This window comes from Artibeus jamaicensis, unplaced genomic scaffold, assembly GCF_021234435.1.
Source record: "Artibeus jamaicensis isolate MK-2021 breed Jamaican fruit bat unplaced genomic scaffold, CSHL_Jam_final contig_463, whole genome shotgun sequence".
NCBI lineage: Eukaryota > Metazoa > Chordata > Mammalia > Chiroptera > Phyllostomidae > Artibeus > Artibeus jamaicensis.
In genome coordinates this window covers 2,195,616-2,215,206 of record NW_026521841.1, presented here as the reverse complement: position 1 = coordinate 2,215,206, position 19,591 = coordinate 2,195,616, and the positions used below count along the sequence as shown (strand labels likewise).

The window sequence follows — 19,591 nt, the reverse complement described above, 5'->3', positions numbered from 1 at the left end:
AAAGACAACAATTTAAACGCAAACAACGAGAACTGACAAAATCAAACTGTATGGGAGCCCAACAACAAAGGAGATAAAGAAACATTCGTCCAGACGTTAGGAGCGGTGGAGATGGGCAGCTGGGCAGAGAGGACTCATGGCAAGGCAGCAGCTGGCGGACCTGGCAAGGTGGCAGCTGGTGGAGCATGCAGTCCCATGTTTGTGTACAGATAAACCAGGAGGAATAACTGGGGAGCGAGACAGATGGCGCAAGCCTGGGTCCCAGCGCTGGGAAATAAATCTTCAAACCACTGCTTGGAAACAGTTGTGGGGGTTAAGGTGGCAGTGGGAGAAACTCTCAGCCTCACAGAAGAGTTCTTTGGAGAGATCCACAGGGTCCTAGAATGTACACAAGCCCACCCACCCACCCACCTGAGAATCAGCACCAGAAGGGCCCAGTTTGATTGTGGGTAGCAGGGTAAGTGACTGAAAACTGTCAGAAAGCTGATCAAGTGCCACTGTCCCCTCTCGGACCCTCTGCCCCCACATACAGCATCACAACCCCAGCCAGGTGGGTCGCACCACCCTTACTACATAACAGGGTCCGCCTCTTACTACATTATGTAGCAGATTTGGTTTGGAGTTCCTTAAAGACACTGTGGTTCAGGCAAAAAACAGGCGCGTTGAGACAAAAAACAATGGCCCAAATGAAAGAACAGATCAAAGCTCCAGAAAAAATACAACTAAGCAATGAAGAGATAGCCAACTTATCAGACGCACAGTTCAAAACACTGGCAATCAGGATGCTGACAGAAGTGGTTGAATTTGGTTGCAAATTAGATGAACAAATGAAGGCTATGCTGAGTGAAATAAAGGAAAATGTACAGGGAACCAACAGTGACAGGAAGGAAACTGGGACTCAAATCAACAGTGTGGACCAGAAGGAAGAAACATTCAACCAGAACAGAATGAAAAAACAATTGACCATAAATGAGAGACTTAGGAACCTCCAGGACATCTTCAAATGTTCCAACATCTGAGTTACAGGGGTACCAGAAGGAGAAGAGGAAGAGCAATAAGTGGAAAACTTATTTGAACAAATAATAATGGAGAACTTCCCCAATCTGGCAAAGGAAATATACTTCCAGGAAGTCCAGGAAGCTCAGAGAGTCCCAAAGAAGTTGGACCCAAGGAGGAACACACCAAAGCACATTATAATTACATTATCCAAGATGAAAGAGATGGAGAGAATCTGCAAAGCAGCAAGAGAAAAGGAGACAGTTGTCTATAAAGGAGTTCCCATCAGACTGTCAGCTGATTTCTCAGAAGAGACCTTGGAGGCAAGAAGGGGCTGGAAAGAAGTATTCCAAGTCATGAAATGCAAGGACCTACATCCAAGATTGCTCTATTCAGCAACACTATCATTTAGAATGGAAAGGCAGATAAAGTGCTTCCCAGATAAGGTCGAGTTGAAGGAGTTTGTCCTGACTAAGCCCTTACTATATGAAATGTGAAAGGGATTTATCTAAGGAAAAGATGATAAAAAATATGAACAGTAACATGACAACAATGTCACAGCTGTTAACAACCACACCTAAAAGAAAAACAAAGCAAACAATTAGAACAGCAAGAGAATCACAGAAATGGAGATCCCATGGAGAGTTATCAGCAGGGGAGTGGGAGGGAGAGGGAAAAGTTACGGAGAATAAGCAGCATAAATGGTAGGTAGAAAATAGACGGGGAGGTTAAGAATAGTATAGGAAATTTAGAAGCCAAAGAACTTAATCTATGACCCATGGACATGAACTAAAAGGGGAATGTGGGTGGGAGGGGGTGTGCAGGGTGGAGGGTAATAAAGGCGGGGGAATGGTACAACTATAATAGCATAATCAATAAAATATACTTAAGAAAATAAAATGTAAAATACAAGTAAAGAATAAATAAAAGAAATCAGTGTAAACTAGGTTAATTTTTGGGAATGTTTGGGTTTTGACAATACTTGATGATTTAAGAATCTTTATAGTCCTGGCAATATTTATTAGTAAAATTGGTTGTGGAGGGAGATTCAGAAGGAAATAAACTTATTAGCAAAATATAACTTTGTGAAACTTACATTTGTAGCTGAACTTGGTGACTATGATCTTGCTGAGCATAGTCCTGAACTTGTATCTGAGTTCAGGTTCCTGCCCATTCAGACTGAAGAGATGGAGCTGGCTATTTTTGAGAAATGGAAGGAATACAGGTACTTGACATTTTGTCATACTTTCTTTAACATCACTGTAATAATCTGATATTTGTTTTCTTCTATTTCTATACTTGGTATATAATTTGGTTTACATTTATTATTATTTAAAAAACCATATTTTTCTAATTTCAGAGGTCAGACACCAGCACAAGCTGAAACCAATTATCTGAATAAAGCCAAATGGCTAGAAATGTATGGGGTTGATATGCATGTGGTCAAGGTAATCACTGTGTTGTGATGCTTTTGAAAAAATGTATTCCTTCGAGATTCAAGCTATGAAATTTTTAAAGCTGAGAAAGACCGTCAGGTGTGCATAGGATAGCAGTGGGTACTTTAGATGAGTGGGTTATAAAGGCTGAGATTAAATACTTGAATGATAAGAATCTCACATACAGGTTAATTATAAGAAAGAAGACAAACAAGATTTCCAAAAAGTATATCTTCTCTTTGAAGCTTTTTTTTTAGTGTTTAAAAATCGCTTTTTATTCTTTCACTTCATATTCATATCATCTTATATCATGTAACCTAAGCAGGTTCTGTAAATGTAGGAAGCAAAGTTGAAAATCTGTAACTTTAGAGGATTTTGGTAAGCTGTAGTATAGTTTATGTATGATTTAAGATATTTCTAGTTTAAGTAGCTAAAAATTCCCAGAAACAGTTTTTTTCAAAATTTTTGATTTAAGTTGTGAATAGAATATGGGGAGAATCTGGAAAGAGCTTTTGGTGTAGTGCGAGTGTAACTATTTCCAATGAAGACATACCATAAAACTATAGCATTTCAATGAACTAAATGTACATACTAATTTTCCTGAATGTTGTTTTGGATACTCTAGTTGTTGAAAACACCTTGTGAATTAACACTACTGGTATATAATTAATATAATTCACCATGACTATAAAATTAAAGTTGTGTAAAATTGTGAAACTTATTTTATGCAAATAAAGGTAACACATTTTGCTTTCATTAAATTAGGCTAGAGATGGGAATGACTATAGCTTGGGACTAACCCCAACTGGAGTTCTCGTTTTTGAAGGAGAAACCAAAATTGGCTTATTTTTTTGGTAAGCAGAGTTAATGTCAAAGATTCATATTGTTATTTTGTTTTTTAATGTGGAAAAACATTTATATGAAGGTAATACATAAAATAGTACTGGAAAATCAAATTGTTCTGAAAAGCTTCTAAATGAATTGAAACTCTCCTCTCATACTCTTGCCCATCTTTAGTCCCAGTAAAACTCTCCCGCCCGCATTTTTCATTAGTTTCAAGGTATGTCAAAATTTATGTTTTAATAAAAATATTGCATATTTCTCTATGTATTAAACGTTCACATGGGCACTTACTCTTGTCATGTAATTGTGTCAGTATATTTAGTACTTTTTTTCACAGCCTTTTTACTACCTACTCCTTATTGTGTGAGAGGAAGATATTAATACTTTCACATCTCTTTTTAAGCTATGCTTCTCTTCTGTGTCCCCACTTCTGTTATCCAAACTTTTAAATTATATTTATGTTTTACATCAAGGATAGATGTATAACCATAGTTAAGATTTTCAGGTTTTGTCTGGTTGGTTTTAAAAGCTGAAAATCAAGAAAGTGTTTACATTACTATATCTGTGTCAGCAGTGTAACGGACTTTAGTAGTATACTGGTGTTGTACATGTGGACTAAAGATGGCCCTGTATTTTGGCCCCGATGTGAGGATGTGAGGACTGTTATTTATCTCAAAGTCGCCAGCATAAAACTCAGATTCTTACACATCTGTTTGCTTTACATATAGCCCAGTGAGTGTATTTTTAGCCATTTAGAGCCTGTCTTTTTCTCATATCCTACTGTAAACTGCTAGCAATAGATAAAACAAATCTTTCAGCTATGTAAGACTCCAAACCACTAATGCCCTTCAGAGCTCTCTGACCGAGAGACATCCCCCTTGTTGCTGAATGCCATTGCGTAGACATGTAAGGCCCCTCTCTGATTCCCCTTCTTTCTGGCAGTTCCCATTTCTTCTCTTTCTAGGTGGTGTCCTGTGCCATTTGTCTCTGGATGTTCTCTGCCTGTGAAAGACTTTCCCTCTTGTGCAACCTCCTCCAAGCACCTCTCAATAAACGCTCATTGTGGAATACTTCTGTCTCTTTTTCCTGATGTATCCCCAATTCCAAAATCCTTGAAATCCCAACTTGGATTACCTTTCTTTACTATAGCTTTTTGTGTTTACTAATGTTCTTGGTTCCCCCTCCCCCAGTGTCTTACACAGCACCACACACATCCCTTTAAAATACCTGCTTTTTTGTGTTCTCAACTTTAAAATTCTCAACAGTTACATGAAATGATTCTTCTATTTCATTGTGACCTGTTTGCTGTGTAAGATGCTCTATAGTTTTTATCTTGGGACTTCCAATTTTCTGTTTTGCAGTCAGGATCCTGTGTTTTCTTCCTTATTTTCCTCTCTGTGCTTTTGTTTTTTCTAATTTTATATATATTTTCTCAAGTAACTGCCTTGCGAAAAGGGTGTAGGAGGTAAAATATTTGAGTTCTTGGATGCCTTAAAATGGTATGTTTTTCTCTTAATGCTTTCTTGATAATTGAGGCAAGAATGGAATTTTAGGTCGAAAAGTATTCCCCCTTAAGTTGAGAATAGTATTTCATTTGTTTCTGCATCCAGGTGTCCCTGCTAGGGACTTTCCTGAGAGACTTGAGCAGAGCACCTTCATTACCCTCCCTTGCTGGGAGAGGTAGCTGCGATGTTTATTTACCCAGTCCTTGAGTGTTAATTCGCTGACATTTCGCTTGCCCAGTGGGTTAATGGGAGATGCTTCATCGTCAGAAAATGCTCTCTAGAAAGAGAAATAAAGCATTTTTATAGATTATTGTTAGAATGAATTGAATTAATGCATATAAAACACTTAGAAGACTACTTGATACTCAGTAGGCATTATGTAAGTATTTGTTACACTTAAATAAGTGATAGATACCCCTCTTCCACCTATTACGCTCACTCACTGTTTTAGTACAGCTCTTGTAAACAGCTTTCATTTACAGTTATATTCTATGTAGGTTATGTTGAAAATCAGTAAGAATTTCATTGTTTTGGCATTTTATAGTTCCCAGAAGTGGAAAGTTCAAATGTGATAGGTTGTTTAGGGTTTTAGTACAGGAGATAGAGTTGGAAAGTAGGCCATAAAGTGAGGTTAAAATTTTATGTTTTTAATTAAAGATGTATTTCCTCAAACCAAAATTGCTGTAGGAAATAGAGTTGAAGACCCTAATTGATCATTTGTTTTCCTCTATGCTTTTTAAAAAGCTTTATAGTCTTTCCTGTATCCAGTTCCTGGGTTGCTGCTTTGCCACTAAACCTGAGGGTCCCTTATGCTGTAACTGGGAGCCTATGAAGTGTTTTTGAGATTTTGTTTGTAGAGAGAAGGAAAGTGAAGGAGAAAGAAAGGGAGAGGAACATCAATGTGTGGTTGCCTCTCGCACACCCACTACTGGGGACCTGGCCCGCGACCCAGGCGTGCGCCCTGACTGGGAATCGCACTGGTGACCCTACAGTTTGCAGGCCTGCTCTCAACCTGCTGACACACACACGCCAGGGCAGGAGCCTTTGAAATATTTATATGGATTTCTTCATTTGTTTTTCCTTAACATTTTTAAAGCCTCATCAGGGACATGTTTATTGATTTTAGACAGAGAGGGAGGGGAAGAGAGGGAGAGGGAAATATTGATGTAAGAGAGAAACACTGAATAGTTGCCTCTCGTACATGCCCTGGCTGGGGATTGAACCCTCAACCTACTTATGTGCCCTGACTAGGAATCAAACCCACAACCTCTTGTTTCACAGGACAGTGCTACAGTGCTACAGCCAACTAAGCCACTGGGCCAGGGCTCCTTAATATTTTTAATGCCTGATAAATGTGCAGCATTAATTTGCTAGAGTTAATTGCTTTTGAAACTTTTTTCTCCTATTAACTATTTTGATTGGCGGCCTTCTTGATGGGCAGTGCAGGTTATATTTACCCTTACCAGGGTTCAGTTCAGAAATTAGATGATTAATGTGTTTGAACTAACAACAACATTTTTTTTGACATTTATTTGAAATCTAGCTATTATTCTCATATTGTTACAGGCCTAAGATAACCAGATTGGATTTTAAGAAGACTAAATTGACCCTGGTGGTGGTAGAAGATGATGATCAGGTGGGAACTGCATTTCATTGCTTATTAACAATGACTTTGTTATGTGGTAATTTACATTTCTTTTTTTTTAAAGATTTTATTTATTTTTAGAGAGAGGGGAAGGGAAGGAGAAAGAGAGGGAGAGAAACATCAATGCATGGTTGCCTCTCACGTGCCCCCCACTGGACACCTGGCCTGAAACTCAGGCGTGTGCCCTGACAGGAATTAAACCAGCAACCCTTTGGTTTGCAGCCTGTGCTCAATCTACTGAGCTACACCAGGCAGGGCTTAAATTTCTAAAAGAAGAAAATGTTCCTTGTTTTATAGAGCCATAGAGTTTAATATAATTGATAAGTTAATTAAATAATTTCTTGTTTCAGGTCACACCATATTAAAAATATGGTTTTTCTGCCCCTAAGATTAAAGGCAATTTAAAAGAATATTCTTTTTTCTTCATTGATAATTATCTCATGTGTGTACAAATTAAACTTAAGTAACTATTCTTTAGTACCCGATTGAAAAGATTAATCAAGAAGTTCTACCTAATAATTAATATCTATAAATAAAGTTTTCTAAACTAAGGATTGCTTTTGTTTTTTTTCCAGTTAAATGTAGTTCCTAACTGATACACACAATGACATGGGTTCATTTCAGATGCATTATGCTGAGTGAAAAAGGCCAGACTCAAAAGATCATGACTATATGAGTTTATTTATGTGACAATCTGGGAATGGGAAACCTGTAGAAATGGAGATTAGATCACTGATTGTTTGGGACTAGGTATAGTGAAGGACAGCACAGTGAATTTTGGGGAATGAGAGAACCAATATGTATCCTAATTTTGGTGGTGGCTACTATTTTTCACCTTTTTTAAATCTCATGGCACATACAAATTACCAAAATTCTTCAGCATACAAAGAAATATATTTTTTTACCAATCTGACAAACAAAAAGAGGTAGTATTTTGGTTTATTCATACCAAACACTTATTGTTTTGTTGGCTTTTGTCTTTTTTTTCTATTTGACAATCTAAGGGAAAAGGGGTCAATGCCTGGGACTAAATACTCAGGTGTTGCATGTTTTTTTGTTGTTGTTATTTTTCAAGTACAGTTTTCTGTTTATTTCTCCCATCCCAGCCCACCCTGCCCCATGCACCCCACCTCCCTCCCATTTCCCCCCCCCTTAGTTATTGTCCCTGTGTCCTTTGTACTTGTTCCTCGAAATCCCTCCCATTTTTTCGCCTTAAATTCCCTCCCCTCTCCCCTCTGGTCACTGTCAGCCCATTCTCTATTTCAGTGTCTTTGTTTTTATTCTGCTTGCTTGTCTGTTTTGTTGTTTAGCTTCCTGTTAAAGGTGAGATCATATGGTATGTGTCTTTCAACCCCTGGCTTATTTCACTCAGCATAATGCTTTCCAGCTCCATCCCTGTTGTTGCAAAGGGTAGTAGTTCCTTCTTTCTCTTTGCTGCATAGAATTCCATTGTGTGTATGTACCACAATTTTTTGATCCATTCATTTACTGATGGGCATCTAGGTTGCTTCCAGCTCTTGGCTATTGTAAATTGTGCTGCTATGAACATTGTGGTGCATAGGGTCTTTGAAGTTGATGTTTTAGGGTTCTTAGGATATAATCCTAGCAGTGGAATTGCTGAATCAAAAGGCAGGTCGATTTTTATTTTTCTGAGAAAATTCCATACTGTTTTCCATAATGGTTGTACCAGTCTGCAATCCCACCAACAGTGAACTAAGGACCCCTTTTCCCCACAACCTCTCCAACATTTGTTGTTGGTTGCTTTGTTTATGATAGCCATCCTGACTGGTGTAAAGTGGTATCTCATTGTGGTTTTAATTTGCATCTCTCTGATAGCTAGCGATATTGAGCATTTCTTCATGTGTCTCTGGATCTTCTGTATGTCCTCCTTGGAGAAGTGTCTGTTCAAGTCCTTTTCCCATTTTTTAATTGGGTTGGTTGTCTGCTTAGAGCGGGAGTCGTGTAAGTTCTTTGTATATTTTGTTTTGTTTTTTTAATTTTATTTATTTATCTTTAGAGGGGAAGGGAAGGAGAGAGGGAGAGAAACATCAATGTATGGTTGCCTTTTGTGCGTCCCCTGCTAGGAACTGGCCTGCAGGGAACCTGCCTGCAACCCCGGTATGTGACCTGACTGGGATTCGAACCGCGATTGTCTGGTTTGCAGGCGCTCAATCCACTGAGCTACACCAGCCAGGGCCCAGTTCTTTGTATATTTTGGAGATTAAACCTTTGTCTGAGGTATCATTGGCAAAAATGTTTTCCCTTACAGTTGGTTGTCTTTTTAATTTAATACTGTTTTCTTTAGCCACACAGAAACTTTTTATTTTGATGAGATCCCATTTGTTTATTCTTTCCTTTATATTCCTTGCTCTAGGGGACATATCAGTCAAAATGTTGCTGCGTGAAATATCTGAGATTTTCCTGCCAATGTTCTCCTCTAGGACTTTTAATGGTTTCAAGGCTTATATTTAAGTCTTTTATCCACCTTGAATTTATTTTGGTGTATGGTGTAAGTTGGTGCTTATGTTTCATTTTTTTGCATGTAGCTGTCCAGTTCTCCCAACACCATTTGTTGAAGAGGCTATCTTTACTCCATTGTATGTTACTGCCCCCTTTGTCGAATATTAATTTACTGTAGAGAGTTGGGTTTATTTCTGGGCTCTCTGTTCTGTTCCATTGGTCTATGTGCCTGTTTTTATGCCAGTACCAGGCTGTTTTGATTATAGTGGCCTTGTAATACAGTTTGATATCAGGTAATGTAATCCCTCCTACTTCGTTCTTTTTTCTCAAAATTGCAGCTGCTATTCGGGGTCATTTATGGCTCCATAGAGATTTTTGAAGTGTTTGTTCTATGTCTGTGAAATATGCCATTGGTACTTTAATAGGTATTGCATTGGATCTATGAATTGCTTTGTGTAATATGGACATTTTGATGATGTTAATTCTTCCAATCCAGGAACACGGTATATGTTTCCATTTGTGTCTTCCTTGATTTCTTTCTTCAGTGTTCTGTAGTTTTCTGCCTACAGATATTTTACCTCCTTAGTGAGGTTTATTCCCAGATATTTTATTTTTGTTTTTGCTGTATTCAATGGGATTTTTTCCTTGATTTCTGCTTCTGATGTTTTATCGTTAATGTAAAAAATGCCTTTGATTTCTGGATATTGACTTTGTATCCTGCTGTTTTGCGAGATTCATTAATCAGGTAGAGTAGTTTTGGGGTTGGGTGTATAGGATTTTCCATGTATACTATCATGTCATCTGCAAACAATGACAGTTTTGTTTCCTCCTTTCTGATTTAGATGCCTTTTATTTCCTTTTCTTGTCTGATTCCTCTGGCTGTTACTTTCAATAATATGTTGAATAGAAATGGTAAAAGTGGACAACCTTGTCTCGTTCCTGATCTTAGTGGGAAAGATTTTAGTTTTTGCCCACTGAGTATGATGTTGGCTGTAGGTCTCTCATATATGGCCTTTATTATTTTGAGGACAGCTTTTTCTATTCTCATTTTGCTGAGTGCTTTTATCATAAATGGGTGCTGTACCTTTTCAAATGCTTTTTCGGTATGTATTTATATGATCATGTGATTTTTGTCTTTGCTTTGTTTGTGTGTTGTATTACATTTACTGATTTGTGAATATTGAACCATCCTTGCATCCCTGGGATGAATCCCTCTTGGTCATGGTGTATGATCTTTTTAATGCATTGTTGGATGCAATTGGCCAATATTTTGTTGAGGATTTTAGTGTATATGTTCATCAGTGATATTGGCCTGAAGTTTTCTTTCTTTGTTTTGTTTTTATCTGGTTTGGGGATTAGGATCATGTTGGCTTCATAAAAAGAGTTTGGGAGTCTTCCATCATTTTGAATTTTTTGGAATAGTCTGTGAAGGATAGGGGTTAGCTCTTATTTAAATGCTTTGCAGAATTCTTCTGTGAAACCATCTGGTCCACGGCTTTTGTGTGTTTGGGAGTGTTTTGATTACTGCTTCAATTTCATCAGCTGTTATTGGTCTGTTTAGGCTTTCTACTTCTTCTTCATTGAGTTTTGGAAGATTATATTTTTGTAGAAATTTGTCCATTTCACCTAGGTTTTCAAATTTCTCATATTTCTTCATAGTAATTTCTTATAATCCCTTCTATTTCTGTGGTGTCAGTTGTAATCTCTCCTCTTTCATTTCTGATTGAGTTTATTTGTGTTCTGTCCCTTCTTTTCTTGATGAGCCTACTTAATGGCTTGTCAGTTTTGTTTATCTTTTCAAAACACCAGCTCCTGGATTCATCGATCCTTAGAATTGTGCTTTTTGTCTCTATGTCATTTAATTCTGCTCTGATCTTGGTTATTTCCTTCCTTCTACTTGCTGTAGGCTCTCTTTGTTGTTGTTCCTCAAGTTCTTGTAGGTGTAGGGTTAGGTTGTTTGTTTGAAATATTTCTGTCTTTTTTAGGCAGGCCTGTATTGCTATGAACTTCCCTCTCAGGACTGCCTTCGCTGTGTCCCATAAGTTTTGGGTTGTTGTGAGTTCATTTTCATTTGTTTTCAGAAACTTTTTCATTTCTTCTCTAATTTCATTCTTGACCCACTCGTTGTTTAACAGCATGCTATTCAATCTCCACGATTTTGAGTGTTTTGGGTTTTTCCCTTGGGTTTGGTTTCTAGTTTCAATCCGTTGTGGTTGGGGAAAATGCTTGGTATGATTTCAATTTTCTTGAATTCGTTGAGGCTTGTTTTGTGTCCTATCATGTGTTCTATCTTTGAAAATGTTCCAGGTGCATTTGAAAAGAATGTGTATTTAGTTTGTTTGGGATGAACGGCCCTATATATACATACCAGTTAAGTCTATTTTGTGTAGAGCGTTGTTCAATGCCACAATATCTTTGTTGATATTTTTGTTTGGAAGATCTGTCCATTTTTGACAGTGAAGTGTTAAAATCCCCTACTTTAATTGTGTTGCTGTCAATATCTTTCTTGAAGTCCTCTAAGATTTTTTTTTATATATTTGGTTGATCCTATGTTGGGTGCATATATGTTTACAATGTTTATTTCTTCTCGATGGATTCTTCCCTTGAGTATTATGAAGTGACCTTCTGGGTCTCTGTTTATGGTCTTTTTTTTTTAATTCTTTTTTGTCTCAAATGAGAATTGCTACCCCCACTTTTGTCTTTTGTTTTCTTGGACAATTTGTTTCTAGCCCTTCACCTTCACTCCGTGTAGGTCTTTTGTCCTGAGCTTGGTCTCTTGTAGACAGCATATGTGTGGGTCATTCTTTCTTACTCATTCAGGTATTCTGTGTCTTTTGATTGGAACATTTAATCCATTTACGTTTAAGGTTATTATTGATAGGTACTTACTCATTGCCATTTTTGTACCTTTGTTGCTCTCTATCTCTCTCTTTTTCTTCTTTTCCTTAAAGCATTCCTTTTCGCATCTCTTGCAGAGCTGGATTGGTGGAGGTGGAATCTTTTAGACTTCTTTTGTCTTGGAAGCTCTTTATTTGGCTTTCCATCTTGATTGAGAACATTGCTGGGTAAAGTAGCTTTGGTTGCAAGCCTCTGGTTCTCATTACTTGGATTATTTCTTGTCATTTTCTTCTTGCTTGGAGCGTTTTAATTGAGAAATCTGCAGCTAACCTTATTGGGGCTCTCTCGCTGCCTTTAAGATTCTCTCTTTGTCTTGGAATTTTGCCATTTTAATGTTGATGTGTCTTGAAGTGGGCTTCTTTGGGTTCCTCTTGATTGGGACTCTCTGTGTTTCCTGGATTTGTGTGACTTTTTCTCATCAAATTAGGGAAGTTTTCCATTTTTACTTTTTCAAATAGATTTTCTATCCCTTGCTGTTCTTCTGGTATCCTTATTATTCAGATATTATTATGTTTCATATTGTCTTTCATTTCTTTTAACCCCTCTTCATTCTTTCTGAGCCTGTTTTCCTTTTTTTGCTCTTACTGGGTGTTTTTTTCTACTTTGTCCTCCAGCTTGCTGATTTGATCTTCTGGTTCATCGATCCTGGTTTTGATTCCTTCCACTGTGTTCTTCAGTTCAAAATTTGCATTCTTCATTTTCTCTTGGCCTTTGTTGATAGTTTCTATTTCCTTTTTCATGTTGATACAGTTTTCCGTGAGTTCATTGTAGTTCCCATGTAGTTTCTGGTAGCTCATTGTGAGCTCTTTGAACTTCCTGATAACCAGTGCTTTGAATTCAATATCTGATAGCTGACTTGACTCTATTTCATTTAGCATTCTTTCTGAGGCTTCCTCCTTTCCTTTCATTTGGGGATTGTTTCTTTGTCTTCTTATTGTTTGTAAGACTCTTCTTGTTAGCTTTAGGTTCTTAAATTGATCTGTTCTGGCTCCCTGGGTTTATGGTGTGAACTTCTGTGGTAGAATACCTGTGAGATTTAGTGATGTAGTCTCCTTGATCTCCTGAGATCACTGGTCTTGGGCTGTCCTTTAATTTAGCTCTGAGTTTGTCTTTGGGTTTTGATTGTTTTTCAGTTCTTTCTTTTGTGGGTCTTTCCCACCAGCTGGTTAACTGAGGGTTACTGTGTTTACCACCTCTTGTAATTTGTTGTACTAGTCAGGGCAGGTTGTGTTGAGCTAGTTCTTCTGTATGTACAAGGTTTTGAGGATTGTCTTTTGCTTTTGTTCAGGTTTTTGTACCGGGTAGTTTCTCCATTATTTAGTTGTATTTCCAGATGGGTAGTTGGTTGACGTTTGTGTGGTTTCCACTTTGTCCTTCACCTTCTTCTGTTGTTATCTTTTGGTGGCTCCTTTGTTGTTGGGTTTCCTCTTCCAGTGAGTATCCTGGTGTTCACTGCTTCTACCTACTCTTGTGTGTGTGTGTGTGTGTGTGTGTGTGTGTGTGTGAGAGAGAGAGAGAGATCAGTTGCAGGGGAATTCAAAATGGTTCATGACAGCAGGAGAGTATCCTATGATATTTACAGTAGTAGCAAGTAGAGAAGAGATAGGACATCCTTTGGCTATGAATAGTGTTAACCATTACCGTCACCCCAACTAGACATGTTTAAGAAAGGATGGAAAGAAGATTAGACTCTTGAGGTGGGAAGAATTGTGAGTTGGATCTAGGAAGCAGTGAGGTTGTGGGAAATCAGATTCTGAGGTAAGGTGAGAGTAAAGGATAGTAAATAGGTGTAGTGTGTGAGAGAATAGAGTTAACCACTACAGTAATAGAGTTCATGAAACTGTGAAGTGGGCTAAGATCCAGGAGGCGTGTTGTGAAGTATTTACAACTGTATGGAACCGCTACTATTTACAATAATATTAGAGCAACATCATATGACAGAATCTGTGTGATCTGGATAACATGAATAGGGTGTATAGAACTTTGAATAGTGTGCTAAAGGAACAGAAGTGACATGAAGGATTGTAAATTAGCATTACACCATGGAAGAGAGAACGGGGAAACCTGTCAAATGATGCAACATAACCAGCCTAGCAAAGAAGACTATACAGAAAGAAGAGGAATACAAATATACTATTAAAATAAAAGATGTAAGAATAATGAAAAAATAATAATACAAATATGCAGTAGCTTGTGGTTTCTCTGCAATAGCAAAGTGAAATTTGTCTCACTGTCTCAACTATTGGAATGCCTTCTCTTTGGGTCCAACTCTGGTCTTTTCACAGTTCCACGTTTTTTGTTTCACTTGTGGGAATTAAAAAAAGGGCAGTAGAAGGGAGGAGGAAGAGATAAAATTGGAAAGAATTGAAGGAAGAATAAAAGAAGAAAATAGGAAAGAGAGGAAAAAGGTATTAAAGATAAAACAATAATAAAAATTAAAAAAATAAGTCCTGGCTGGTGTAGCTCAGTGGATTGAGCGCAGGCCTGCGAACCAGACAATCGCGGTTCGATTCTCAGTCAGGGCACATGCCTGGGTTGCAGACCAGTTCCCTGCAGGCCAATTCCCAGCAGGGGACGCATGAAAGGCAACCACACATTGATGTTTCTCTCCCTCTCTCCTTCCCTTCCCCTCTAAAGATAAATAAATAAAATCTTAAAAAAAAAATTTAAAAAAAAAAAGATTACTTTAAAGAAAATACCTCTTGCTGGTGTTAAACTGGCCACTCTGGTATTTCTGGTCTCACTGGCTGCAGCAGGCTGAGGGGCGATAGGTGTGGCTTTTCTCTCTTCCCGATGTATGCTCAGCCAGTCTTGCAAGCACTCTCCCAAGAGTTAGAGTGGCGCCTTTCTTGGGCATGTTTCGTGGGTGATCCAGGTCTTCTTCTGAACTGTTTCCCAGGGGGTCATCGCTGTTGGCTGGGTGTGTGTGCACGCCCAGCCAGGCTGCCTGCATCCCCCGGGTTTGGGTGTGAACCCTTTGCAGTACTATGGGGGAAAGCAGGGCCTTCCACACAGCCTCAGGATTGCTGCCCAACTCAGTGGGGAGTAAGCTGAGCAGCTGTCACTGGAGAATCCCCCAAACAGTTTTAGTTTTTGAGAAATTCCTCCTACTCAAGCCTGCTGCTCAATACAACCCAATTCTCCTGCCAGACTGGTGACTATCAGGGTCAGTGCACGTCACTGCGGGGTTCTCAATTCTCCACAGCTGGCTACCACAGACTCCACGGGTGATCACGACCCTTGTGTGTTTGCCTCTTTCCTTATTCTCCTCTTGGCAACTTCAAGCACCCAGGTCTCTCCCGGTGCTGCTCAAACCCTGCTTGGCTGGGGAGGGAGGGAGCGGCTGACCCTGCTCTCTCCCAAGGTCTCTGTGGCAGTCCCATGGCCCCCAAGGAGTCTGTTGTAGACCCAGCGCCAGGCCTGGGGCTACAGCCAACTTGTTCCCTGTGCTGGTCCCTGGGACCTTATTGTCCTGCAGCAGTCTCCTTACCTTCTCATTTTTCAGTGTCCGCTACAATTTCTGGTCTCTTATTTTCACTTGTGCTGGGCAACTGTTGGCTGTTTGCTCTGTTCCTCCGTAGATCGGCCAGGATTTTTCTCCTGTGTGTAGGGGGGAGTCCAATCTGCTCCCTCCTACTCCATCACCATCTTCCAAGTCCGAGTTTTATTTTTCATTTTATTTTATTTTTTGCTAATGGTATGGTATTCTCTTTTTTAATTTTAGCCATTCTCTAGTGGAATCATTTTAATTTGCATTCTCCTCATGAGTATGTGTATAGCACTTATTTATATATATTTATTGGATATTTGGATATTCTCTTTTATGAAGTGCCTTTTTAAGTCTTTTGTTCATTTTTCTGATGGATCATGTGCTTTTCTTCCCCATTGCAGAAGTTCTTTATTTATTTTAGATATTAATTCTTTCTCAGATATATGTGTTTTTAGTGTCTTCTACCTGGCTTGCCTTTGGCTCCCCTAATAGTATCTTTTGGATACATAAAGGGTTTCAGTTTTAATATATACAGTATATAAATTTTTTTCCTTGTGGTCAGCACTTTCTGTTTCTTAAAATTTTAGAATTTGTGCCTATACCAAGGTCATGAAGAAACTGCACATAGCCCTGGTTGCTTGTGGCTCAGTGGATTGAATGCTGGCCTGCAAACCTGAAGGTTGCTGGTTCAATTCCCAGTCAGGGCACATGCCTATGTTGTTGGCCCGGTTCCCAGCTGGGGATTTGTAAGAGGCAATCAATCGATGTATCTCTTGCATATTGATGTTTCTCTCCCTCTCTTTCTCCGTCCTCTCTCTTCTTTGTAAAAATAAATAAATAAAATGTTAAAAAAATACTACATATAGAGTTTATAAAATATTTTTTTCACCATGATTTCATATTTATTAGCTCGGTTGAAGTGATGCATTAGAAAGACTGTAAATTATGACAAGATCAGAAAAATAACACAAGGACAGGAAGAGAATTATGCTTTGTTCTGTAATAGGCTGGTTGAGGCATTCAGGAAATATACTAATCTAGATCCATCCTCTCCAGAAGGTCTAGTATTAATGGGGCAGTATTTCATTAGCCAGTCAGCACCAGAGATTTGTAGAAAGCTTTTGGAAGTTACAAAAGAGTCCACAAACTCCTATGGCCCAACTAATAGACACTGCCTTCTTGGTTTTTAATAGCTAATACCTTGAGGAAAGGAAGGAACAGATCCAGCATAGGAAAAGGGGGGAGGAAAGGCAGGCCAAGTTAATAGCGTAGTTGTTAGTAGTGCCATTGGCAGTGTGCAGCCTCTCAGGGTAAGCCAGGAAAGCCACAAAAATGTCCAGGGCAAAAAGATCAAATATATTTTAAGTGTAAATGCCCTGGACACTGGGCAAGGGATTGCACTCTGCCACCCCCAGGGCCATGTCCCATGTGCAGAGGTGCAAACCCTGATTTCTGGCACTGGAATATAGACTGTCCACATTTCCGGAGTAGAAAATGACAAAGTATTTAAGTTACATATTTAATTATACTGAAAAGTTCAAAGAAATTATAAAACTGGTATCCATTTTATTCATTTAGATAACATTTTTGGCATTGTTCCTTCTGAATTAACTTTTAGAGATAGGTAAATTAATAATAGTATATTTGATACAGCTAAGGTTTAATCCCTGCAACTTGTCCTTTCCTTCCCTGTAGCTGGCCACCACTCTTGGAGAAGGGTATCATTCTCATACTCTGTAACATTTTCCAAATATAAATACGTGGTAGAATAGTCTTTTTTTTTTTTAACTTTTTTTAAAATTTATTTATTTATCTTTAGAGGGGAAGGGAAGGAGAAAGGGAGAGAAACATCAGTGTGTGGTTGCCCTTTGCGCATCCCCTGCTGGGAACTGGCCTGCAGGGAACCGGCCTGCAACCCAGGCATGTGCCCTGACTGGGAATCGAACCGCAGTTGTCTGGTTCGCAGGCCCGAGCTCAGTCCACTGAGCTACACCAGCCAGGGCAGAATAGTCTTAAAATATACATAAGTTTTATATTTATATATATATATATATAAATATGGCTTACTTTTTTACCTAAAATAGGTGTAGCCTTGTAGACATAGTTCAAATATACCATTCTTTACTTTTTTTTATTTCAGACAGTTAGGTTTTTAAAATTTTATGGCCAATGTTTACTGTTACAGATGACACTAAATAAAATCTTTGGGTGTAAATTTTGTTTTTCTAGACAATCTTTTTTCTTGGAGAGCCAGTATACTTTAGATACTATAAACTTAGGCTTTGGAGCCTGAAGGGTTAGGTTCAAATTCTGGTTTCCTCTCTCACTAGCTTTGTGATCTTGGGTTTACTTTCTCAAGTCTTAGTTTCTTTACCTGTGAAATGGGACTAATAGTAGTAACTGCTTGTTGAAGTAATTCATAGGAAAGTGCCTATGAATGTTAACTATCATAATCAGATTCCTGTGAGTGTGGTTACAATGAGGAAGAATATGGACATTTTCAAGTCTGTTGATACATATTGCCAGATCTTGTATAATTCCTTAAATTGTTATTATACATTTATCCCAAAGTGTGGCAGATAAAAATCTCATTTTATGTATCTCTGAGAAATTAGATTACATAAGTAGAGAGGACCCTTTTAGGAGCAATTTTACTTTGAGAAAATGGATAGCTGGATTTCAACTCTTCCTTTTTATATAGGTAGCTATAAAAGTTGTGTGAGTTTCAGGGAGCAAACCAAATGCTTTATTTGAGTCATTTGTATCACTGGAGTTGTATCTGTAGTTGAGTAATGAGATAGGAATATTAAACCCAATAATCACCTCTTTTTGCATTCTTTTCTTTTTCAGGGCAAAGAGCAGGAGCATACATTTGTCTTTAGACTGGACCATCCAAAGGCATGCAAACATTTATGGAAATGTGCTGTGGAGCATCATGCCTTCTTCCGCCTTCGAGGCCCTGTCCAGAAGGGTTCTCAGCGATCAGGATTTATTCGGCTAGGATCACGATTTAGATACAGGTTGATGTTAATAGCTGCCTGCTGAGTCTTTTTTGCATAAAGTCCAAAAAACTTAGGCCACTCTCTCATTTTATAGATGTGGTAATTAGGGCATAGAGAAATAAAGTGGCTTACCAGTATTTTTCATTGGCCAAAATAATAGTTTATTATTATTGATTGTAATTTCCAGAATATATAGGAAACATTATAATAGTACAACGGATTTTGTATCCCTATTGATATTTACCCTATATAATAATTAGCCCCCATCCATATACCAAGAACTTGAAGGCATCTTGATCTAAGATTGAACAGCATATAGAAAAAGGGTGCCCTGCACTGTGTGGGAAATTAATTTGGATAACATTTCTGGTCCTTTTTAAACCTGAAGTTTCATTTTAACAGACTCCTTGTTGGTAAGTTAGGAATATTTTGGTTTACCTGAGAGTAGATTATTGGTTGTGACCTTTCAGCATGTCATAAGACTCAGTTAATATGATATAAAGAAGGAATGGAAATAATGTTGCAAGATGATTGTGCGGGAGTCATTAAGAGAGCTTCTATCTATATTGAAAGTGGGGAGACATTCTCTTAACAGAATTTAAATGGAAATCACAGCAAGTGGGACAATAGTCTTAAATATTTCTGGAAAATTATTCTGTAAAGTCTGTCACTATTAGAAAAAGTAACTAAATCTTGAGGTAATTGCATACTTCCCATTGAGGAGTATGAATGGGGAGGGAAGTTCCATAAAAGCACAAATATCTCCAACTGATTTAATGTGTTCTTAGGTGCATGCACGCTTAAGAAAAAACAATATACTTTCTGTGTTGCATATTTTACACAAGCCTAAAGATGAAAGAATGATGTGGTAAAGAGAGACGTCAAGACTGTTATTAAAAGCATTTCCTTCAGGATGAAATTCAGGATGGTTTTTTAAAGAAGAATCCCAGTGTAGACTTTTCTCTCATTTACATGTATTTGATTACTGTAGATCATAAATGCTCTTATTCTATTAATATGCTTATTTATTTTAGTGGGAAAACTGAGTATCAGACCACAAAAACAAATAAAGCAAGAAGATCAACATCCTTTGAAAGAAGGCCCAGCAAACGATATTCTCGACGAACTCTACAGATGAAAGGTGAAATGCAACACTTTTTTAAAGGACTCTTCTTTCTTGACAGTTCATGATGCTGTTGCTATTTACTGGAGAGGATGTTGTCTGAATTTTAAGTGTATTCCAGTCAACTAAAGTACTCTTACTTATTGAATTTGGTTTGGATATAATCAATTTAATAAAACACAAAGGGAATAAT

General features: G+C 38.1%; 1 protein-coding gene across 1 annotated transcript in view; it reads left to right on the top strand.

Annotated features, from left to right (window-relative positions):
* EPB41L5 (erythrocyte membrane protein band 4.1 like 5) overlaps positions 1-19,591 on the top strand; it is a 177,296-nt gene that overhangs the window by 45,845 nt on the left and 111,860 nt on the right. Inside the window, exons 8-13 of the mRNA XM_037146265.2 lie at positions 2,101-2,221; positions 2,357-2,444; positions 3,198-3,286; positions 6,347-6,416; positions 18,124-18,293; positions 19,310-19,416. Of these exons, the coding sequence (XP_037002160.2) occupies positions 2,101-2,221; positions 2,357-2,444; positions 3,198-3,286; positions 6,347-6,416; positions 18,124-18,293; positions 19,310-19,416 (645 nt within the window). The remainder of the gene's footprint in view (positions 1-2,100; positions 2,222-2,356; positions 2,445-3,197; positions 3,287-6,346; positions 6,417-18,123; positions 18,294-19,309; positions 19,417-19,591) is intronic.